This window comes from Perca flavescens, chromosome 21, assembly GCF_004354835.1.
Source record: "Perca flavescens isolate YP-PL-M2 chromosome 21, PFLA_1.0, whole genome shotgun sequence".
Classification (NCBI taxonomy): Eukaryota; Metazoa; Chordata; class Actinopteri; order Perciformes; family Percidae; genus Perca; species Perca flavescens.
Genome location: NC_041351.1, coordinates 27,926,732 through 27,951,866, shown reverse-complemented (window position 1 = coordinate 27,951,866; position 25,135 = coordinate 27,926,732). Strand labels below are relative to the sequence as shown.

Below are 25,135 nucleotides of genomic sequence, written 5' to 3'. Positions count from 1 at the left end.
CCCCCTTCCGATACCACCATGGATCTAGAGCCACTCGGCCAGCCATGCCAAAACACTTAAATATGCACTTCAGTATTCCATGGAAAATAATCTAAAAAAACAACAAAACACTTTCACCCAGGAAACGCTTGTTTGTTCCTCGCGAGTGTTTTAATTCAAACCATGATCTTTTTCCTAAACTTTACAAACGTTTTGGTGCCTAAACATAGCTGTCATCGCTGCATGACGCCCACTTTTTCTGGCTGAACTCCACTAGCACGGCCCCTGAAAGGAGCGTCATCTGGCGGTGCCTGTAGCCGGCTCACACTCACCTATTGGCGGCTAAACAACTGCTGCTGGTAGCGGAGTCCTGGAGCTCTGTAGCGGCTAAATACAACCAGCAACTGCTGCTCAGATTTTATGATTCTATGGCACTATAGACTGTTGATGTTACAGCACTTTACTTTTATTTAAATTACTTCTATTTTAGGTATATAATTTATGGTCTATTGATGAAGTAGCATTGATGATTTTGAGGGGGGGATACATTTTGTCTCCACCGGGGATAAAAATAATTCAGAGACAGGGATATGTACACCAGAAATTGCACCCTGTATATGTATATGACTAAAAGGCCTCTTATGTAATGTATTTTAGCTGACAATTGCTGCTAACTAGCATTCAAACCAATGTTATCTAATGTGAGGAGCTTCATGTCGGTCAGTGAACTTCATCGGCTGTTTATTAACTGTAGATATGATGCAAGATGAAGATGCGGAGGGCATTCGCTCCCAGCTCCACCGCTTCTCTGCTGGAGTTTACTTCTCTTACTCCAAGATGCCGGGAAAACTGTACCTACGAAAAGAAGTAAGACACACGCACACACGCACACACACGCACACACGCACACACACACACACACACACACACACACACACACACACACACACACACACACACACACACCACACACACGGCATGGATGCAGATGCAGAGACCCCTGGGCACAAAATGTCCAGCTGTAGCTTATACAGGATTTACACAAAATCAGGCTACAGTTGATGTTCACAACCTGGAGGACAATATCTACACCTGATAGGTAGGGCTGAACTGTTAATCAGAATTTATTGAAATCACAAATGGACTAGTGCAATTTATGCAAAATATGTGTTGAATTAGCATTCTGAATTAAGTATTGTTGTGGTGGAAAGATGTCCCGGCCTACAAATCGAATTCAACAAAAAACACATATTTGGTACAGATCATCACACAAAATCATACCGTGATCATTCTAATACATTATAAGGTCCCACCCTTAAAGGTCCTATGACATGCTGCTTTTTGGATGCTTTTATATAGACCTTAGTGGTCCCCTAATACTGTATCTGAAGTCTCTTTTATATAGACCTTAGTGGTCCCCTAATACTGTATCTGAAGTCTCTTTTATATAGGCCTTAGTGGTCCCCTAATACTGTATCTGAAGTCTCTTTTATATAGACCTTAGTGGTCCCCTAATACTGTATCTGAAGTCTCTTTTATATAGACCTTAGTGGTCCCCTAATACTGTATCTGAAGTCTCTTTTATATAGACCTTAGTGGTCCCCTAATACTGTATCTGAAGTCTCTTTTATATAGGCCTTAGTGGTCCCCTAATACTGTATCTGAAGTCTCTTTTATATAGGCCTTAGTGGTCCCCTAATACTGTATCTGAAGTCTCTTTTATATAGACCTTAGTGGTCCCCTAATACTGTATCTGAAGTCTCTTTTATATAGACCTTAGTGGTCCCCTAATACTGTATCTGAAGCCTCTTTTATATAGACCTTAGTGGTCCCCTAATACTGTATCTGAAGTCTCTTTTATATAGACCTTAGTGGTCCCCTAATACTGTATCTGAAGTCTCTTTTATATAGACCTTAGTGGTCCCCTAATACTGTATCGGAAGTCTCTTTTATATAGACCTTAGTGGTTCCCTAATACTGTATCTGAAGTCTCTTTTATATAGGCCTTAGTGGTCCCCTAATACTGTATCTGAAGTCTCTTTTATATAGACCTTAGTGGTCCCCTAATACTGTATCTGAAGTCTCTTTTATATAGACCTTAGTGGTCCCCTAATACTGTATCTGAAGTCTCTTTTATATAGACCTTAGTGGTCCCCTAATACTGTATCTGAAGTCTCTTTTATATAGACCTTAGTGGTCCCCTAATACTGTATCTGAAGTCTCTTTTATATAGACCTTAGTGGTCCCCTAATACTGTATCTGAAGCCTCTTTTATATAGACCTTAGTGGTCCCCTAATACTGTATCTGAAGTCTCTTTTATATAGACCTTAGTGGTCCCCTAATACTGTATCTGAAGTCTCTTTTATATAGACCTTAGTGGTCCCCTAATACTGTATCGGAAGTCTCTTTTATATAGACCTTAGTGGTTCCCTAATACTGTATCTGAAGTCTCTTTTATATAGGCCTTAGTGGTCCCCTAATACTGTATCTGAAGTCTCTTTTATATAGACCTTAGTGGTCCCCTAATACTGTATCTGAAGTCTCTTTTATATAGACCTTAGTGGTCCCCTAATACTGTATCTGAAGTCTCTTTTATATAGACCTTAGTGGTCCCCTAATACTGTATCTGAAGTCTCTTTTATATAGACCTTAGTGGTCCCCTAATACTGTATCTGAAGTCTCTTTTATATAGACCTTAGTGGTCCCCTAATACTGTATCTGAAGTCTATTTCCCAAAATTCAGCCATGGTGCAGAAATACAGCCACTAGAGCCAGTCCCACAATGAGCTTTCCTTAGGATGTGCCATTTCTGTGTCTGTAGATATTGAGGAGCAGAGGTGGGGGGGGGGCAAGGTGGAGGGTGGGGTTGTGGCCTTGACCAACTGCCATGCTTCACTCGTTTGAAAGCCATGATGCCTCTCTCTCATGGGTGGACCAAATTCTCTGGGTGGGCAAAGCAGAGAAAGGGGAGGTAACCTTGCTCTTTATGACCTCATAAGGAGAAGATTCCTGATTGGCTCATCTGAGCTTTCATTTTCTCAAAGGCAGAGCAGGATACCCAGGGCTCGGTTTACACCTATCACCATTTCTAGCCACTGGGGGACCATAGGCAGGCTGGGGGAACTCATATTAATATTAAAAAACCTCATAAAGTGACATTTTCATGCCATGGGACACAGAATGGGTGGAGCATAAAGTATTTAAGAGCATTGTTGTTGTAATCACTTTTTTTCGAAAAAATACTTTTGACGAAGCTCCAGAGAGACCGAAACGTTAGTTTCTTCAATAAATGGTGATGCAGGAGCCAGAGCAGAGTGCAGGATCTTCCTCTTGCAAGTCTAACATATTTCAATGGAAATGAGAATAATGATGCAAAAATGATCATTGCGGGCGCCTGGGTAGCTCACCTGGTAGAGCACACACGAAAAGACCGGGCTTTTTCACAGGCAGCTAGCGGATCAAGGAGAGATGCCTACGATTTGAGACAAAAATGAAATTGCGCTTAAATCTTGCAGGAACTCATAGTGCACCTTTAAAGATATTTGACTATACGGTATGTATTTAAAAGCATGTCAATAAACTGTACATGTCTTGCCCTTGATGTGATTCTCTTTTCCAGTCCTTAGTGTAAATGAGTTTGACCCCCCTGGAGTACACCCTCTGAATTCACATTTTTCTTGATTGCCTTGTTAACTCATCGATTCGCAGATATATTTGTGCTGTGACCCAACCCAAGCTCAGCCTTCGAATGTTGATTTAGAATCTGAATGCCAACGGTATGAATGAAGCTTTGAAGCAGGCCAGTGACATTTACAACTTAAGCTGGAACAATGCTTCCTTGAGCTTCAAGCGGGCGCGTGGCTGTTTCTACTTGTAAGAAGTATGTTTACAATTGTTTTTGTCTCCGTTCCAAAACTCGCCTCCAGACAGGAGTTGAATCAACCAATCAACTTGCATGACGCACACACATCCATCCACAACACACAGAAGAGATTTAGGAGGTTTGCCGATTTGGGAGAAGGCTCCTCTGCGACCTACATTTTACCCATAACACCCCTCTCTGTTTAGGTTTACAGAGACGTATATGTACAGAAAACATAATTCCAGCTTTAGGAGCTGCCCAGTGCAAAAGTTTTAGCGCTTGGCTAAATGGCACCTTGATGGTAGCTACTGAGAAAGGATTTTAGCTACTTTCTTGAGCTTTTATATCACTTTTCCCAATTATATAAGTAAGTATTAAATATTGATATATATTATATATATATATATATATATATATATATATATATATATATATATATATATATATATATATTTATTATATTCTTTCTTCTCCCTTCTCCTTTTTGATCATGCAATGTGTATTATGTTGTTACATATTGTAGCTAAAATGTTGTATACACTGAAGTGATTGGAAAGAAACAAAAATGAATGAATAATTAACTTTATCCACCTTTAAGTATGTACTTAAGTATAAAAAATTATTTTCTGATGTTAAATGTATTTAGTATTAGAGGTAAAAGTAAAAAAAATCTTTTGATTATTGCCAAAGGTGTTATCTGTACACATGGATGTTTCCCATTGATTTATTGGCACTCAAGCAGTAGTATACTTCACATTAACCATAAATATATACTGATTTGATTAAAGCAAAGACAACGTCGGCAGTATTGACAGCAAAGTAGGCTCCAGAATATTTTGTTCTGTATTGACAGGTGCAACATTTGAAAATCGATAATTATTTATTATTATTTCTTTAAATTACATTTATATATCTGCATTTATGTCAAAACCTAGAGACTTTCAAACATCAAAATGTCATTTATTAAATGTATTCATGCCAAAATTACATATAAATATCTTTTCGTATTCTATTTGCCTGGAAACGCTTCCAACGCGTTTGAATGTTGCGTGAAAAATGGGCGTTAGTCCTATTTCTAGCATGCACGCTTTTTCATGTCACGCAGGCAGTGTGAAAGCTGTAACCTGTTAACATGGGAGCTGAAATAAAAACGGACACGCCACGCAGCTGACACGCTCACGCCACGCAGCCTGTGTGCAGGAGGCCTTAGTTTTGGCCTATGTTTTTTTTTCTAACTGGAATGGAGCGTGTGGAGTAACTTGTGTAACAAATTTCTTCTGATTTCATTTTGTAGTAACAAGTAACTAAGATACTTAAGGGAAATGTAGTGGAGTAAAAGTAAAAGTTTCCAGAAATATAAAGTACAGTAACAAAATATTTGTACTTTTTGTACGTTACATTACAACACTGCACATATGTGCTTAAGATTTACACGTGTGCTTAAAGGTGCTCTAAGTGATGTGACGCGTTTTTTAGGCTACAACATTTTTTGTCACATACAGCAAACATCTCCTCACTATCTGCTAGCTGCCTGTCCCCTGAACACACTGTAAAAAAACATCTCTTCACTATCTGCTAGCTGCCTATCCCCTGAACACACTGTAAAAAAACATCTCCTCACTATCCGCGAGCTGCCTGTCCCCTGAACACACTGTAAAAAACATCTCCTCACTATCTACTAGCTGCCTGTCCCCTGAACACACTGTAAAAAAACATCTCTTCACTATCCGCAAGCTGCCTGTCCCCTGAACACACTGTAAAAAAACATCTCCTCACTATCCACTAGCTGCCTGTCCCCTGAACACACTGTAAAAAAACATCTCCTCACTATCCGCTTGCTGACTTTGCCCTGAACACACTGTAAAAAAAAACATCTCTTCACTATCTGCTAGCTGCCTGTCCCCTGAACACACTGTAAAAAAAACATCTCTTCACTATCCGCAAGCTGCCTGTCCCCTGAACACACTGTAAAAAAAACATCTCTTCACTATCTGCTAGCTGCCTGTCTCCTGAACACACTGTAAAAAACGCGGTCTCTGTAGGCAGCCCAGGCTCCACGAACGGCAACAAGAACAACCTGTGTCAACCTGCACCACCAAACATAACAGTCTTCCAGTGTTCTAGCCAATAACCGACTAAAAAGGATTTGGGGGTGCGCGGAAGCAAGGAAGGTAGGGGGAGGGGACGGGATGAGGAGGAGGGAGGGGGGAGATAGCCTCGTTTTGTTTGAAAATACTTCGAACGTCAACAAGAAGCGCCGTCACCCAACATCGCTTAGAGCACCTTTAAGATTTACACAGCATCTTTCACTACACAGGGGATTTGAACTGGAAATCTTCTGGTTAAATGCCCCCGTCACTACCCTCAAGTATCATGTGTTTGTGTGCAGGTGTTTTACCCCCGAGAGATGTTCAACCGGCCCTACCTTCTCAATCTGTTATGTGAACAGGTTAGTGGGTTTACAGGTGTCATCATGTGTAACTTGATGTTCTTGAGTTTATTTATCTACAGTACCTTCTGAGTATTGCTCAGTATCTGCCTTGTACATCATAGGCAGTAGACAACAAACTCTTGACATTGTCAGTGTGTGATGTGTGTTTTAGATTATGAGGGACACCTACTCTGACAGCTGTGTGAGGATCAGCAGAGAGGAGAGGAGGAAGATGAAGGATCTGCTGGGTGAGAGTTTTGATCCATCATCATAATGCTGGGTGCTTCAGTTGTTGCAATGTTGATTAAAATGTTTCAGACTAAAGTCATTCACAAGCGGTTGGTATAAATACTTAAAGCCTCCGAACAGACACACAGGAGTTTCCAGTTATTCTGGCTGATTAGACTCTGTTCAGGTTGAAGGTGGGCCGGAGCTTTGATGGGAACTTATTAGGTCACAAATTTCTACCACTAAGGATGATGAAGGTGTCATTTGTCCCGCCCTAACACGTGCAACAACACTAACAGTGGACTCAGGAAGATGTAAATCACTCAGTCCAACCCCACCCACACAGTCCTGGAAAAGGTCCAATCAGCCACATTAACTATAAACACCTGTGTGGGTGTTCAGGGCCTTTAAAGGTGCAGTAGGTAAGCCTTATAAAACTAACTGTCTGTCATATTAGCTGAAACTGACCCTATGTTCCAGTAGAACTACATGAAGCAGGTCATTTAAAAGAAAAATCTGGCTCCTCTGGCACCACCTACAGCCTGTAGTGCGATTTGCAAAAATCGACCGCTCCCTGTTCAGATGCACCAATCAGGGCCAGAGGGGGTGTCTAATTCTCCCTTGTGGGGGGAGGGACTTAGGAGACTGTTTTGGGCTTTTGCGGAAAGGGGGGAGGGACTGAGAAGTTGTCGATGTTCAAATTTTTCTGGCTAAGTCCTGGATCTTCACAATCCTACCTACAGCACCTTTAATCACTGAATGTACACTGTATCCTAATTATTTCTTGATTCAATTACATTTTCAAATTGATTCGATATCCATTAGGTTAGGGGAATTTCAGTTACAATACCATTTTTGCTTGGATATAAAAGAGATTCTCAGAAAACCTGTGCTGTAGATTATACAAGCAAGAAGCAACCCTCAAATATTTCTTATATATTAATTACTATTTACATTAAGAACTGACTCCCAAAAAGGGGGTCCATTCACCACATCCAAGGTAAAAAGGCATATTTTAAAAGATTGGGATTTTATTAATCGATATTAAATCGTTCAAACAAAGGTCAATTTAATTGGAGAATCAGTTATTATTCCCAGCCCTACTTTCTGCATTAGTTTTCTGAACATTATCCCATTTTCCCATTTGTACTCTAGCAAATTTCAATGTGGGAATGACTATAAGCACCATCCAGAACGACATCATGAAGAAGAGGATTGTCATTGCGGCACGAGACAACTGGGAGAACTACTTCACCCGCCTGTTCCCTGTGAAGGTGAGCATGAAAAAAAGAGATATAGCAAAGTTGGAGATAATGAGGAGTGTAAAGCATCTAATTTCATATTATATATGATGATATATATCTAAATTCATATATTGACGACGTTTCATTTAGGGAATTGTTCTGGTGCCGCTGGCATTCTGCCGGATGTCCCTCATTTTCCACCGGATGTCCACTTTCTTTCTTTTAAACGTACACGTTCCACCAAAACAAGTTCCTTCCCGAGGCTATTTTGCAGAGACACCGTTGCTCTGTCCGGGGCTTAGCACCGCCCATGACGATTGTGATTGGTTTAAAGAAATGCCAATAAACCAGAGCACATTTTTCTTCCATCCAGGAATGCTGTGTGGACTAGCCAGACCCTCCTCCACAGCGCTGTGGAGGAAGGTCTGGCAATGCGATAATTATTTATATATAATTATAATATATAATAATTTTATGGCATTGCAGCCTTATTTGTTTAGCATATTTTAAACACAGAAGCAATTCAAAGTGATTTACAAAGGAAAATAAAAGCATTAGAACAGTCAAAAGCAATAAACAGTGAAAAACTGAATTAAATCAATTAAAATAAATGTGATTTGAAGAATGTATGAAATGCAATAAAGGATATAAAAGTGCAGTAAAGGAAACCAATCAATCAGTGGCACAGGATAACTATCCAGAAGTTAAAGCCCGAGTAAGAACAATCTTTGCTGAGTTGTGTTGGTGGCCATGATGTTGTGGCCCTCCTCCCAACGGGGGTTCAGGAACAGTTTGATTTTCCAGCTTGCTCTGTTAGTGGTGAATGAGTTGGCTAAGGCTAACGCTAGCGATGCTAAGCCAACGTCACGACCAAATGTTAGCGATTGGTTATGGCAGATCCAATAGTACCCGCCTTCAAGGAAGTTAACACTTGTCAATGGAGAGTGACCAGACTCTCTGTACAAAATAAATGTACGAGAGTCTGGTAGGACTAAGAAGGATTTGTTCATTTTGCAAGTTGTTTGATCTGTATTTTGTTAAGAAATAAAAAATAAAAATAAATGTTAATCACACAAAAAAAACTACACTACAACTACAAACTACACTTTTATGCAGAAGGGGGGAAAAACTAAATGAAATCATATGTTTGTTATATATTTGTTTCGTGGGCACCTACAAATGTTTGTGAGTAGAGTTCCTAAGTGTGTAATTTCTAAAACAGAAGACTTATCTTTTCATCTGATTTATCTTAACAACAAACCTCACAATGGCCCTCATTTATCATTCTTGCGTAGAAACGGGCGTATATGTTGGCGTAAGATTATGCTTACACTCCTCTCACCGCCTGATTTATGAAGCTGTGCGTACCTTTGAAATCCAGGTGTAAGCAATACCTGCCCTTAATAAATGCCGCGGCTGAAAACGATCGTCATTAGAATAACACGCCCCAATATATTCTGGGTTTTGAGGCCTCGCCCCTACAATTCACGAGATGGCGAGACGTAATCCGGCTGAGAAGCGGCACTTTTCAGAGGGGGAGATTGAAACCCTGATATCTCCGGTTCATTTGCATTAAAGTGTGTACTATTTGGCAGCCTGAAAACTGTTATTAAAGGCTGTAGAAAGAATGCGGAATGGAAGGAGATCACTGATGCGGTCAACAGTGTTGCCGTGGTAAATTGGACTCCAGCTGAAGTTTAGCCTATTTAATTTATACATCGACACATTTTTCTATAGTCCTAATAGTAATATACAGGCTTCTATTGCAATCTCTTAGGCCTACATATGTAGGTGTACTTATATTTAAATAAACACACGGTAGCGGAGTTTATGCAGTGTCTTTTATTTTACTCATGTTTTTTTTTCATGAGTCGGAACGAGGCAACAGCTGAGGGAGAGTGCGTGTCCTCCGCCCCCCCGTGCTGGACCCTGTCTCCTGACAGCAGAGGGGCTGGAAAAACAAGCCGAAATAACTCGGTCAATGGCAGAAAGAAATCGTTCACGACATAGAAATGAAAACCTGAATAATAAATAAAAATGTTGTGCATTGTCACGTTTCCTGTATTGAATATCATTGCCAAACATAACACTATAGGCTATACCTTTTTTAAAAGCGAGGAATAATATCCTGTCTCCTTATAGCCCCCAGTTGGGGCTGTTCTGGACACTGCTCTCCGGGCATCGGGTCATCTGGCTCCATCGCTACATTTATGAAACCGTGTTTTCCTGCGAGATGTTGTACAGAACCCCCCCAGGCTAAAACAATGTTGCATACCGGCGCATAGAGGTCTTCTTTTAGTTTGTCAGTGCGTTTTGTGGTGGAATTGTTTTTCTGCGCATTTCCGCACTAACTCAAAACGTGCGTACATGTACACCACCTCCTGAACTGGCGTAGGGTTTGAGCGTGCCGTACGCCAACGTCCATATTGATAAATCTCAAAGTCACCGTGGTTTTGGGTGTACGCCAGGTGTACGCTGGAAATTTGGTGTACGCACTTTTGATAAATGAGGGCCATTATGTGTATATAATGAACACAATTGCTAACATGGTGGAAATTCTACTGTACGTCTGTTGCAGTTGGACAGTGGGGATGCTCAGGTTTTGGGTGTGTCTTATCGTGGGATTCGTCTCCTGAAAATGGCCAGAGCATCAGGCATCAACCCCAAACACCTCCATCTGCTCAGAAGCTACAGGTAAACATGCAGCCTACATACAAACACAGCTGGAACGTCATTCCCAGCATGGTGGCCCAGTGGTTAGCACTGTGGCCTCACAGCAAGAAGGTTCTGTGTTCCAATCCAGGTCGTTCCGGGGCCTTTCTGTGTGGAGTTTGCATGTTCTCCCCATGTTTGTGTGGGTTTCCTCCGGGTGCTCCGGTTTCCCCCACCATCAAAAACATGGACTAGGTTCTCCAGGCGGAGCCCTTGATCAAAGCACTGGCTCAGATCTGGAGTTGGTCCTCGGGCGCTCTCATTGGCTGCCCACTGCTCCCTTGAGGGATGGGTTAAATGCAGAGAATGAATTTCGCTACATGTACGTGTATGTGACAAATAAAGTACCTTTATTCCCTTCTCGGTTTCATCCGTGGTTCCATGTAAACTGGTTCAAGTCTTATCTCCAAGACGGGAAGTTAGTTAGTTTTTATTTCTGTGTCATGCTGAATATTTGGCCCATCTTCAGGGGCAGGGCTAGAAAGGCAGCATGGAGTGGCGCCGGCCCCCCCCTGAATTATGATTGCCCCCCCGCCCCCATCCATTGAGCTATAGTGCTGTCAATCAGACAACTGTGATTTCCATTGGATTAGAGTACTTTACAACCCTTGTCACATGACCAATTAGGGTTTCTATGATGACTATCCAAAATTCTGATATAATGGAACCAGCACTGGAATTGTTGCAGACTGAGCCTATAGAAAACGTGTATTGTATTGGATATACAATATACAATTACAATCAAGTTACTTCATAACCCTTTAACCCATTATTTTAGAGTTTTAAAGCTTTTTTGAAACTCAACAGAGACGTACACTTTTTCAACTCATCATTAAAGTTAATTCCATAATTTAACCCCCAAAACTGATACACATCTATATATTTACTAGTTTCAAAGATAGAAAACTGTCTTCAATTATAATTACCTTCTCTTAATTAAAAATAAATAAAAATGAATACAGACAGGAAGGCCATTGTTCACACATTCTGTTATTACCATTTTAGATTAAGTTGTCATGGACACTGTCTGCTGTCTCACTCATTCTCTACTTTGTACTGCCTATGAGTTGTAGTCACTTTCAGCTCATGTTTCTTGCACAGAATGTTAACTCAGGTCTGCATGAATGCAGTTTTGCAGAGTTGCTGTCCGTTGACCTGCAGGGTGCAGACAGAGTGGAACTGGAGCTGAAGAGTGAACAGTTGGTGCTGCAGTCATCCAGAGCGCCGCAGATCACCGCCATGATTCGCATCTTCCTCGAGGAGCTCATCAGGGTAATTCTTCGCTCTTAAATCATCATGCCATCATCTTTCTATTTGATGCTTCTCTAGAATATTTTGGCCATGTGACATCATTTTAGTCCACATATCACCCCCATCCCTGCTTTCTAGGACTCAGGCTATGTGGTTGCCCTGAAGAGCTTCATGACGGATGACAAAAGTCTGCTCAGATTCAGCAAAGGTGACATCATCAAACTGCAGCCAATGGAAGGACTTCAGACAGGTGAGGTCATTACTTGGATGCTAGACATATGTTTATGGTATTTTTTACTAGGCTTGGGCTGGTGTTTACATTTTCAAACGTGTTTAATATCAAGCCAAACACTGGTCCGGACCGGTATACTGGACTTTACCACTAGGTGTCGCACTTGTCTCAGCTGCTACCAAGTGAGACTGATGAGAGCCCATAATGAGAGTGTAGTGACTCCAGTCCACTTGGTGGCGGTAATGCACCTCCAAGCCATGACTTTTTACCTGCAGTGTTAAGCGTTTACACTTTGCAGCGTATTTGTTAAATCACCTCTTTCGTCAGCTTGATGAAAGAGATGAAAATGTTTCCAAATCGGCGCAGTTTTGGTTTTCTTTGAGACTAACTCTGTCATATATCATCCCATCACCTCAAAAACACATGGACGTTCTAGTAACAAACACAACATGTGCCGTGGCCTCTCCCACCGCTACTGAAATGTGATCTCCTTCATGGCCGCTCAGCTCTGCAGTAAATTTCCATCAGCCATACCGTTAGTTTGTCTGTTAAACAAACAAAACATCACCTTTGTATGATCCATTAGGGTACCTTGCATCAGTTACTCTTCCAGCCAAGCACATTTTACAAGATTTGTGCAGAATGAACTGTGGCTGGAATGAAGAAATTCCTAAGACAACAATGGATCAAGTGGTTGACTGACCTTAGAAGGCTTTCGATGTTCCAAGTGAACAGGTGTTTAAAACCATGTGACTTTGGACCACCTGTCAATGCCCAATTGCACCACTTTGCTGATGCTAGTGAAGTTGGATATGGCATGGTAACATACCTGAGGTTACAGAATGAACCAGGTGATGTACGTGTATCTTTCATTCTTGGAAAAGCCAGAGTGGCCCCACTAAAACCAGGAACCACGCTCGTTTGGAGCTCACTGCCACTGTCTTAGCTGTTCGGGTAGACCAGATGGTAAGAGAAGAATTATAGCTTCAATTAGAAGAAACCTGTTTCTGGACCGTCAGCACCACAGTCTTGAAATATGTCCACAATGCGAACAAAAGATTCCGGACATTTGTGGCCAACCGAATATCTGTCATTAGGGAAGCATCAAACACAGATCAGTGGCGGTAAATCCAAACATCATAAAACCCTGCAGATGATGCATCTAGAGGAGTGACAGTCATGGTTGTCAGGTCCAGAATTCTTGTGGAAAGCAAAGGAAACATGTATGCACTGCAAGGTGGAGTCCACTATTGATGAAGTTGATCCAGAGGTCAAGAAGGAGATCTCCGCAAATGCAATAAGTTTACAGAACATCAGTGCAACCAGTCAGCTGATCAAGTATTACTCTGATTGGAAGAGACTGAAAACGGCAGTATCGTGGATATTGAAAATCAAGAAGGCTCTGCTGGAATTGAGTCGAAAAAGGAAGAAACTTCTGTTGGATACTCCTTTGGATCTCAATTACATTGATTGATCGAAATCCAGAGGCTTAATGGGACAAGATTTGTCAACAGATGACCTGTCAATGGCAGAAAATGCTATCATCCAATTCTGCCAAAAGGAAAGATTTAACGATGAGATTTGTGCTTTGTTGTCTGGAAAATCTGTGAAAAAGAGTAGTCCCATCTACAAACTCAACCCTGTTGTAGGAGACGGACTGCTGAGAGTTGGTGGAAGGCTGGCCAGGGCTGCTATGCCAGAAGAAAGCAAACACCCAATTATCCTGTCAAAAGATCAGCACATCTCCATGTTAATCCTCGGACATATCCATGAACAGATAAGGCATGGTGGGAGAGAGAAATCACATCCTCTCCAGGTTGGGGGAAAAATATTGGATCACACATGCCAATGAAGCTGCAAGAAAAATCTTGTCAAGTTGTGCTTTTTGCAAGCGTCACAGATCAACTGATGGCTGACCTGCCCAAAGAAAGAACTACTCCAGACTTAACTCCATCCACAAAAGTCAGGGTGGATAACTTTGGACCAATTGAGGTAAAGCAAGGCCGTTCCTATGTGAAATGTTATGGAGTCATCTTTACGTGTATGGCAAGCAGAGCTGTTTATTTAGAAGTGGCACATTCACTAGACACAGACTCTTGCATCAGTGCCATTTGTCGATTTATATGTCAAAGAGGCCCAGTGTCACAGTTCCGCTCAGATAATGGCACAAACTTCAGAGAAGGAGCTAAAAAGAGCAATTGCAGAATTGAACAATGGGACAATTGAAAAGGCTTTACTGCATGTATTTACTGCAGGACATCAAGTGGAGTTTCAATCCACCAACAGCTTCACATCATGGCGGTGCTTGGGAAAGCATGACCAGGCTGGTTAAGAAGGTGCTGGTATCTGTTTTAAACCAACAAACTTTAGCTGATGAAGCCTTGGTCACTGTCTTATGTGAAGCTGAAGCAATCTTAAACGATCGACCCATTACCAAAGTCTCTGCAGATCCTAACGATTTAAAACCTCTGACGCCAAACCATCTTCTTACATTGAAAAGGAAACCAAGTTTGTCTCCGGGTCTGTTTGATCAAAAGGACCAGTATGTAAAGAGACAATGGAAACAGGCACAGTGCATTTCAGATTTATTCTGGAAAAGATGGGCAAAGGAAAGTAGAACAAAGTAGAACAAAACGTAATCTTGCAACAGGAGACATTGTTTTGTTTGTAGATGCCACAGCCATGTGTTGGAGCCATTTCATTGGCAACCAGTGTGTGATGCTGGGGGTGGAAAAAGTTTATTTTAATGTTGCCTAATTGGTTCAGCTGTGTTGCACACAGCAAGGTTACAGTTTTTTGACCGTGGTTAGGTGTATGATAACGTGGTAAGATTAAAAGAAGAACTATTATTTTGTTTGATTAGTTGTTGTTTTTTAATTTAAAATAAATGGATTGTCATATCCAACTTTAAGTTTGAACTCTTGGACAACAGTTATTGATTGGCAATTGTTTGTTCATAAACACGCATCTACACCGATGCTACGTGTTAATTACCGACCAAAAAAAGGAACAAATGTGTGCCAAAAACCTTGTCATATTGCTTATTACCAGTGTTGGGCTGCTACCTGGAAAGTTTAGTGAGCTAAGCTAACGTTACCAGTTACTGTACATTAAATGAAGCTTTACTACACTAAAGCTAACATTAGTAAGTAAGTAAAAAGTAGTTTACTTCTAGCAAATTTTCTATGAATCCATATAACAATACACGTCTGTGTATGGCGGTGGGGTCAGTGATTCTCAGCAGTTTTATTTCAGACTGCAGCAGAAAAAGCCACTGCGCTTGAGCAAAATTAAATCGTGACAAATGCCGGTTCAACTGGTTAGCATAAAAGCTAACCGGACCGGTGTAACTGGAAATTGACCCTACTCTAGTTAATAGCTTTAAGTTTTTAGATGAATATGCCTAATTATGTTTGTTGTTTAATCATATCAAAATCTCCATCACATCAAATAACATTTTTGTGTGCGGTCCATTAGGCTGGTGTTTTGGCTCCAAAGGAGGTCGCTCCGGTCTCTTCCCAGAGGACCTCACCCAGCCATCTGCAGCCCCAGACTACCACTGTATACACCTTGAACGACGAGATGACAGGAGGAAAAGCATGAGGGGCGCTAGACCTGTCAGTCCATCCAGGGGCCCATCTCCAGGTCTCATCAGCAAAAACACGGGCAGCACTGATTCAGGGCGACCCCGCAGAGAGGCCTCGGCCCCAGGATCGGTTCAGAGATCAGTCCAGAGCTCACTCCAGGGCTCAGTCCTTGACTTGGAGATCCTCTCAGGCATGGCTGAATTTGCCATGAAGTACTTTAGGTATGATAGAAGAATGATAACTGTTGTTGTTGATTATCTTGGTTTAAGTTCATAACTCTTCATGGCTTATTTTGGGCTACCATTATTTGTTTATTAAAGAGCGGGGACTACAGGTCTGCCAGTAACTGGAAGGAATTTTTCAGAGGCAGTTCAACACACAGAGGTAAGACTGTACAATCCCTCTAACATCATATATCATACCTCTTTAAATAAGGTGCTGTCCATTGGTTTTAATGGTTCTGCTTACAACAATCATATGTCTTGAGTTCAGACTGTTGTCCGTGGTTTCAAATCAAGTCCCCAAATGGTTGTTAAAGGTGTCCTACAAGGATCGATATTAGGCCCTCCACAATTTACTATGAACAAACTGTAAATAATAATTATTTTCCAATCTAACATTTTATACTAATGATACTATCAGCTCTACTGCAGAACAGGCCTTCTTCAGAACACTTGCTTTTTACCTCCAGACTTTTATTCATTTAAAGCTTGTTATAAACTTCAAAATGATATATAAAATATCTGAATTTCACAAGAGCATGGAGCTCTGATATTTTTACTCTGATCCAAACTCTTGAAATTATTAAGTTAATTAAATAGCAGATTATCCTACAAATCTCATGTTGAACACCTCACTCCAAAATTAGAAATTCTAATTGGATTATTATATTGGAACATAATTAATCTCATTGATGTCAATTATACTTCCTAAATAAATACATCTCTGACTTCATTGGGTTTTGTTCATCCAGGTTCCCATACAGGAGTCTCTCATTCTGTACAATGATCCTGAAATCAATGATTTATCTGTCCAGTGCTTCATGAGTGAGTGCATCCACACTAACCACACTAATGCACACTGAAACCACTGCTGTTCTGTTCCTCCGTCATCCTCCCATTTATCTGTCCCTCCAGACCTGATGCAGTTCATGGATGACATGCCAATGAAGAAGAATAACACCCAGTTAGACTGCATGCGCCACATCTTGCTGGTCAGTTCAAACAGTGTGTCTAATGGACTGCATTTATAGAGCACTTTTGAGTTTCTGCGTGTCTCTGAGTTTGACAAACTTCAAATAGACTTTGATGCCATTTGTAGAGTTTCTCTCTTTTGTTCAGTTAGGGAAGGAAAAGGAGCTTCTGAGAGATGAAATCTACTGCCAGGTCATCAAGCAAACCACCAACAACCCAACCAAGTAAGTCATTTATTTAGGTTGTGGGTAACATTTTCAATACATGTTATTTCTGAGTATTAACAGGAAATAAATGAATTCAAATAAATTAGTAAATTAACCAAATATCAGTGAGTCAGTTTTAGCAGGCAACTGGTTCAAACTGATATATTCAACAAATGAAATAGGTTTAAGTCATTACAAATGCTTCTGTGCTCATGAGATACAAAATAATAATTAGGTTTTTTTTAATTAACAATGGATCAAATGACTATGGCTAATAGGAACGTGGTCGCTTGTAGTGACAGACTCACAGACACTTATCACCAACTCCCTCAGCTGCACAGAGCTTTTATTTATTTATTATTCTTATTTTAGTTGGATAGATGAGGGGGGGGGGCATGACATGCAGTGGCACCGGCAGACGTAATCCTGTACGCACTGTGTGTACATTATTTTTCTGTGAGACATGCAAGGCATCTAATGATAACAATGTGTAAATGCGCACAGGAGCAACAGCTGACAGCAGCTCTGTTCTGCTCTCTGCTCTGTTCACAGTAATCATTTTCTCATTTATTATATGTTATTTCACCAATAGTCTATATCCTTGTCGTTCCTCTTCTCTGGTGCCGAAGGAAATTCCGCCAGATGCATGTATAATCAAGGATTTTTGCCCGCAGAGGATCTCTCTCTCTCTCTCTCTCTCTCTCTCTCTCTCTCTCTCTCTCTCTCTCTCTCTCTCTCTCTCTCTCTCTCTCTCTCTCTCACGAAATGCTTTAGTCAAATATTTTCATGATCTGGTCATTATGATATGATAAAAGTACGTAGTATTTAGCATTTTAGGGGTTTAATTAGAATTCAAAATGTTATTTTCTGTGATGTGTTGTCTTCACAGATCTTCTTGTACCCTCGGCTGGCGGCTGCTCAACGTGACGACCGGCTTCTTCCTCTGCTCTGGTACTCTGCAGCCGTATGTCGCACGTCACCTACGCGAAATCTCTCAGGACTACGAACATCCATACCAAGGTAGGAGAAACACAAGACAATACATACACAATACCAGGGTGCGATTTGTGAAAGGGGGCGGGGGGTTTCGATCATGCACAACAAAACAAAACATGCCAGAATTAAATCCCCCCTCCAATACACACGGATATAGAGCCACTCGGCCAGCCATGCCAAAACACTTATTTATGAACTTCACAATCCAATGGAAAATAATCTCAGAATGAACAACGTGGTGTCAACATAAAACACAGCGCTTTTCATGCCGGAGAGCTGAGTTCACTTCACGGCAAAAACAAAATACTTTCATCCAGGAAACGCTTGTTTGTTAATCGGGAGTGTTTTAATCCAAATCCAATCTTTTTTCTAAACTTAACTTAGTTGATTTGGTGCCTAAACTTAACTGTCATCGCCGCATGATGCTCACTTTTTCTGGCTAAACTCCACTACCACGGCCCCTGAAAGGAGCGTCATCTGGCTGTGCCTGTAGCCGGCTCACAGTCACCTATTGGCGGCTACACAACTGCTGCTGGTAGCGGAGTCCTGGAGCTCTGTAGCGGCTAAATACAACCAGCAACTGCTGCTCAGATTTTATCGTTCTATGGCACTCTGTGTTCACGTTACAGCGCTTTACTTAGTTTAAAATACTTCTATTTTAGGTATATAATATATGGTCTATTTGTAAAGTAGCATTGATCACTTTGAGGAGGGGATACATTTTGTCTCCGTCGGGGATACAAATAATTCAGTCGAGGCAGGGATATGTAGACCAGAAAGGGGGAAATCCCACGCATCCCCCGCGGGAAATCGCACCCTGCACAATACCACAAAAGTTCTTCACAAGTCATTGTAATCACATATGTGTCCTCAGAGCTGGCGTGTGTGTGTCAGGATAACCTTCAGCGATCGCTCCGTTTTGGCGGCCGCCGTAACATCCCCTCACACGTAGAGATGGAGGCCATTCTGGCAAGTTAACCCACACACTCAAGCAAATAAAATCATTTATTTCACGGTGTATTTCAACTCTCCCATTCCATCATCATTATCTGCATTTTCAGCCAAACTGATTCTGAGTGTCTTGGCCTTCTGCAGGCTGGCAAAACATCTCGACGTTTTCCCATCCAGCTGCCAGGAGGAGTGGATTTCTCCGTCAAGATACGCTGCTTCAGTGTAAGATTTATTCATACCTACAGATTAGAGCCCGACCGATAAAGGATTTTTAAGACCGATACAAAGATTAAAAAAAAATCCGATATTCCGATATACCGGCCGATATATATTTTTTAAAATCCTGAAACGCGTAACATAACATAAACATATATCCCTAACATTAGTTAGTTGTAGTTATTTAGGAGCCTTCACTAAAATAATATGATAATGTTGTTTAAAAATAAACTTGATTGTTTTATTGTCACAACAGAAACAGAGGAACATCAAAATATATTAAAGTTCTTATAAATAAAATGTATAAAAATACAAACTTAAGATATGAACCTTAAAGTTATTTGAACAAAAAACACAATAACAAAAAAAATACATTAAAGAGTGTTGCCAACAGGGACGTTGCAACGCCAACACTCATAACATGGTTGAAGGGTGTTTTGTCCGTTTTTATTTTATTTTTTAAATATTCATTTATCAGAATCATTTATTTGTCATTAAAAATGATTCTGATAAATAAATATAAAACTATATATAAATAAATATCGGCCTGCCGATAAATTGGTCGGGCTCTACTACTGATCTATGAACAAAACCAGAGTTCTTTTGTTTATTATCGATATCTCCGTGGTTGTGTTTTGTATTTTCCTCCAGATGGCAGCCGATGTGGTAACAGAGATCTGTAAAGAAATGGGCATCTCAAATCTCGCAGAATTCAAAGAGTTCTCCATCATCGCCAACCGACATGGAGGTAAATTAAACTGATAGTGTTTCTAATGAATATAGAATGTACAGTTAGACTCTACAATGATTTGGACTTTAGATTAAAAAAGGCTTTGTTTAGCTAGTTGTATATAAGAAGTCTCTATCCTGAGTTAAATGTGATTCCTCCTACTTTTACAGGTAGATTCAGTGTCTTTTCCACTCTGGCAAAACAAGAAATTCCAGAATATCTAACTCTAAAAAGATTTTAGTTTGTGTGAATTAGCCAAATATAAAGGGTCACATCATCCAAATTACATAATTATGCATTTTCTCACTAAGCTCTAGTAGTACCTATCAGAGGTGTGGACTCAAGACACACAACTTGGACTCGTGTCAGATTTAAGTTTTGTATCTGATGATTTAAGACTCGACAAAATCAAAAAGACTTGACCTGACTTCGCTTGGAAATTGAAGTGGCAATTGGGGCAGCGGTTAAAAAAGCGAGCTTGTGACCGGGAGGCTGTTGGTTCAATCCCCAAATAAATTAAATCTGGGTGGGGAAAGTGAAAGAACAGCGCTCGTCCCTCCCTCATCACCACCACTGAGGTGCCCTTGAGCAAAGCCCTTAACCCCAACCGCTCCAGTGGAGCTGCTCAGTGGCCAGCAGATCAGACTGTGGTTGTACTGGGCAGCTTCCAGGTATGAATGTGGAGCTGTGTGAATGTGATCAGCACGTTCCAACACGCAAAACATCCAGCTCAGAAATGACAAATGATTGTACAGATGACAGTAATACTACAACAAGGCTGTGTTGTAACTTTAATTTTTAATGGAAAATAGACATTTACATTTTTTTATTAAATTTAACAGCAACCTTCCTCCCTGAAAACAGTGTCCCCCTTACTCTGAATAACTTATCAACACTTTGAGCTCACAGTGGATCAATCAATCAATCAATCAATCAATCAATCAATCAGACTATTTTTATGGCACTTTTCATACATGCACAAGGTGCTTCATACAATATCCCACACACAAACATACACACACACACACACACACACACACACATAACACAATATCCCTCCCCCCAGCCCCATTCACCCACCTACCCCTAAATCGACAAAAATGAATTCATAAAAAAAACCCAGCTGAAATATATAAATAAATAAACGCTATAAACAGTGGCTAATAATGAACTGTAGGTTGTTAAAAACAATCCATAAAATACAGATACATAAATAAGTAGAATAAAAACAGATTCCATTCACCTTTATTATGTTGGGGTGGCAGCAGAAATCTCAAAGAGAAACCTGAGTATATAACACTTTATTATTAATTGAGGGAACCTCTTATATGCCACATTAGGTCCGTGTTAAACAGATAAAATGATGAGAAGTGAACCAGATGAACAGATCAGTGTCCTGTGCTCGTCCTCTGTCAGATGGGATCATCCGTCCCCTCCATGCTGCGGAGTATCTGTTTGACTTCCTGCTGGACGACGGCTCCATCTTCCTGTCCCTGAGAAGAGTGCTGTGGACTCAGCCTCTGTCCTTCAACAGTGACCTCTACGTGGAGTTCCACTACCAGCAGGTGACAACCACACACTGGAACTAAAGATGGAGGAAGAAGTCTACACTTCCTCCCACTGCACAAAAAGTGAAGCCAAAATCTCCTGAATATGGGCGCTGTCATCTTTAATTTGATTCATTTTGGAGCCAGAGTCTGCGCTGTAGTAGTCTATATCCATGACGCTCCACTTCCAGGATTGCTCCATTGTCGCCGGAAATTCCGCCGAATGTCCCTCGTTTAGGCCGAATATCCGTCACCTTCCTCTTTCTTTGTGATGGCGTTCTAATGCTGCGTTCCAGACACCATTTTTAGCCTGTAAGTTACGACTTCAAGTCACGACTCACGACTTGGTAGTGTTCCAGTCAAAGTCACGACAAAGCGCTTCTAGCTAGCGTTAGCTAGCAGCTACCTAACGTTGACGTTAGCTAGCGCTAGCTGATACTAGCGATTTCTAGTCGGCAACATATTTTGGGCTTCATTTAATAAACATAACCTGTAGTAGTACACAATCGTATGTGCATTGTTTTGATTACAATGTGCGGAATTATTTTACGTTATCTATTTATTTATATTTCTCACCTTTAATCACCGGCGTCTGTCCAGCATCAACAGGGGTTGCCATTGGTCACCAAAATGACTGAAATCATCTTTGGGAAACATTTATTTGAAGTGTACTTAGATTTTTTTTGTGTCCCATCCGCTAACATGGAGGGGGCGTGGCTTATGACCTATACTGCAGCCAGCCACCAGGGGGCGATCCAGATGTTTTGGCTTCATGTGTCAAACGCCGGGCCACTGCAGATTTTGATCTGGCCCTCATATCAATTTAGATTCACAATAAATTTCGGCCCATCTAGTTTTTGCCGCGTTTTCCAACGTTTATGTCACTTTCTCCGACCTATTGGGCACTTCTTTTCTATGTTGGCTGGGGAACTTTTCTCTTGACTTTTTTAGGACTTTATATTGACCAAACTGTAAGTGAGAAGACTATATGAGACATGCAACAATATGTTTGTGATGTGTGTGTGTGTGTGTGTGTGTGTGTGTGTGTGTGTGTGTGTGTGTGTGTGTGTGTAGCTCCTGGGTGACTACCTGAGTGGGCGGCTGTCGCTTGCATCGGCTGCAGGTGGTTCCTCATCCGTCCAGCAGATAGCAGAGCTGACAGCCCTGCAGCACGTGGCTCAGGGACTGAAGGATCCACCCTCACTGTGAGTCCCACACTGTATCTATGTTTCCATCGACCCGTTTTTATCCGAATTAAGTGATATCGAATGAAAAATGCCTTATGGAAACAGTAAAATCCAATAGTATTCATGAATATCGACTCAAAGAAAATACGTTTGGTTTCATCGGATTTTCTCTTGATCGATATACGGCTTATCCGATAAACGCTGATGGAAACGTTATTTGCCGAATAAATAATGAATTGCGATTAAGTTTTAGGTCATTTTATGGTTGCAACCCGCAATAAAACGAAGAAGAAGAAGTTTCAGTTCATTTCCGCCCAGTATTTCCGCTCTGTTTGCACACATGACCGTTGTCAACAAAAACAGATGTAAGTGGACAAACGAGGAGACGAGATACTTTTTTAATTTACCAGAAAAATATAACTAAGAAACGCCATCATTTATCAGAAGCTCGCGAAGGAAAGGTTACGACAGGGACATTCTAAAACGCTTAACGTGAAAAAGCTTAACGTGGTTTAATGTATCTAAACAACGATCAATCATCACCAGATGTATCATGGTCATATCTTGTCATGAACACTTAAGCCTGTCAAAAAAACTAAATCAAAATCCAACAATTATAGAAGTTATCTCACGTTAATGTTGTCTTCATCAACGTGGCCGTATGGCGAGGAAAAAGCTTAACGTGGTTTAATGTACCTAAACAATGATCAATCCTCACCAAATTTCTCTCTCAAATTACTCATCATAACCACGGAAAACTGTCAAATAATCTAACCCAATGTCCAATTATTATGGACGTTATCTGACACATTAACGTGATTTTGATTTAGTTTTTTTGACAGGCTTAAGTGTTCATGACAAAATATGACCATGATACATCTGGTGATGATTGATCGTTGTTTAGATATTAAACGACGTTAAGCTTTTTCACGTTAATCTCCCTTACGATAAGCCGTGGGACGTCCTGCGGAGTAAATGGAACAAACAGCGATACACGGCTCAAAAAAGAGAGTTGTCTCGCAGCGGTGCCGGAGGGAAAATATAAGGCAAGTTCCACCTTTTTGATGAGCTGGATCAGATCCTCAGCCAAAGGCCCATCGGAGCTTATAGCTTGGCTTCTAATATTAACAACAACTACTTTCGCAAAAGTTCGCCTGAATCTTGTGCGATTCAGTGCAAAAATGAATGGAAACCCCTTAAAATGTCTCAAATCAATTCCATATACCAATTTAATCGCAAAACAGCATGTGACGTCATTACGCACAGGTTTTTATTCGCTTTAAAGCTGTTGGATGGAAACACACTTTCACCAGCTTTATTCGCATGAGTTTTTTTACCGAACTTCAGATAATTCGATTGACAAGTGGATGGAAACTTAGCTACTGACATTCACAGTAACACAACACTGATCCATTTAGAAACGGAAGACGTCGGGAGACTGGACAGCTCAACAGAAATCAATCCAACTAACGTACCACTGAGATATAAAATACACACATTCCTTAGTGACTGACTAAACTCTCAAACAATCAAATGTGTAGACAGTGGCTTCTTTGATTCCTCCCACAAATACATGTGAATTGCCTAAGCCCAGGTTACTCCGTTTTTTAACCACTTTATGTAGGATAACTGTGTTTAAAGGTGCCGTAGGTAGGATTGCAAAGATCCAGGATTTAGCCAAAAATCTTTGAACATCGACAACTTCTCAGGGAAAAACAGCTAACCTGGCTCTGTCCAAAGTTTACCAAAAAAAGCCTACCAACAGCTCTAAAATCTACTGGTTCATACAAACAGAAATGTAAAAACAACAGTTAGTAGTTTTTAAGGGGAGTTCCATGCTGGAGCTACAGTTCTAGTTGTAGTTGTGTTTTTTTTAAGACACTTTAATGCGTAGAATGTTACATTCCAGCTGATTTAAATAGCTTACGTTACTGAATTGTGTGAACAGCTAACTTCATTTAAAATTTTAATTATTGATTTATTGCTCAGCCCAAACTATCGTTACAGCTAAGCAAAGGCCTCCATTTTTGGCTAACTGCACATTCATACACTAACGTTATGTGAGCTAATGTCAGGTTAGAAATGAATGTTTTCTTATGGGTCTGTTTTATTAACATCCATCTTAAAGGTGCTGTAGGTAGGATTGTGAAGATCCAGGACAAATTTGAACATCGACAACTTCTCAGTCCCTCCCCCCTTTCTGCTGAAGTCCAAACCGTCTCCTAAGCCCCTCCCACACAAGGGAGTTTGACAGAACTGCTGGCATGTCAGACAACATTTTCAATAACTAAAAACTAACACAATGTTAACTTTACTCACCAAGAGTAAAACGATGCTAACTAGCAGGCTACTGTTTGATGATGCTACATTTCAGCATCATATCAGACCAACCACTGTGCAAACGTTACTATCATCCTCACCAGCGTAGCTTTGTGGACTTTTGACTACTAATAACCAAGTGAAAGATAAATCATTCATGGTAATTATGTTACCTGTCGAGAAGAAATGAGGCTACGTCTGCATCGTTCTTCAGATCTTTAAAATCCCACAGCTCACGCCTCCTCTGAAAAGCCACTCCAATA

At 40.8% G+C, this 25,135-nt stretch overlaps 1 protein-coding gene across 1 annotated transcript in view; it reads left to right on the top strand.

The window, feature by feature from the left end:
- The window catches only part of myo15b (myosin XVB), a 100,704-nt gene that overhangs the window by 68,567 nt on the left and 7,002 nt on the right, over positions 1 to 25,135 (top strand). The window contains exons 45-62 of the mRNA XM_028567064.1: positions 734 to 846; positions 6,232 to 6,291; positions 6,446 to 6,521; positions 7,657 to 7,775; positions 10,324 to 10,439; positions 11,588 to 11,729; positions 11,847 to 11,958; positions 15,418 to 15,748; positions 15,848 to 15,911; positions 16,501 to 16,573; positions 16,664 to 16,740; positions 16,868 to 16,944; positions 17,816 to 17,946; positions 18,797 to 18,891; positions 19,018 to 19,095; positions 19,741 to 19,837; positions 21,236 to 21,384; positions 22,441 to 22,571. Of these exons, the coding sequence (XP_028422865.1) occupies positions 734 to 846; positions 6,232 to 6,291; positions 6,446 to 6,521; positions 7,657 to 7,775; positions 10,324 to 10,439; positions 11,588 to 11,729; positions 11,847 to 11,958; positions 15,418 to 15,748; positions 15,848 to 15,911; positions 16,501 to 16,573; positions 16,664 to 16,740; positions 16,868 to 16,944; positions 17,816 to 17,946; positions 18,797 to 18,891; positions 19,018 to 19,095; positions 19,741 to 19,837; positions 21,236 to 21,384; positions 22,441 to 22,571 (2,041 nt within the window). The remainder of the gene's footprint in view (positions 1 to 733; positions 847 to 6,231; positions 6,292 to 6,445; positions 6,522 to 7,656; positions 7,776 to 10,323; positions 10,440 to 11,587; positions 11,730 to 11,846; positions 11,959 to 15,417; positions 15,749 to 15,847; positions 15,912 to 16,500; positions 16,574 to 16,663; positions 16,741 to 16,867; positions 16,945 to 17,815; positions 17,947 to 18,796; positions 18,892 to 19,017; positions 19,096 to 19,740; positions 19,838 to 21,235; positions 21,385 to 22,440; positions 22,572 to 25,135) is intronic.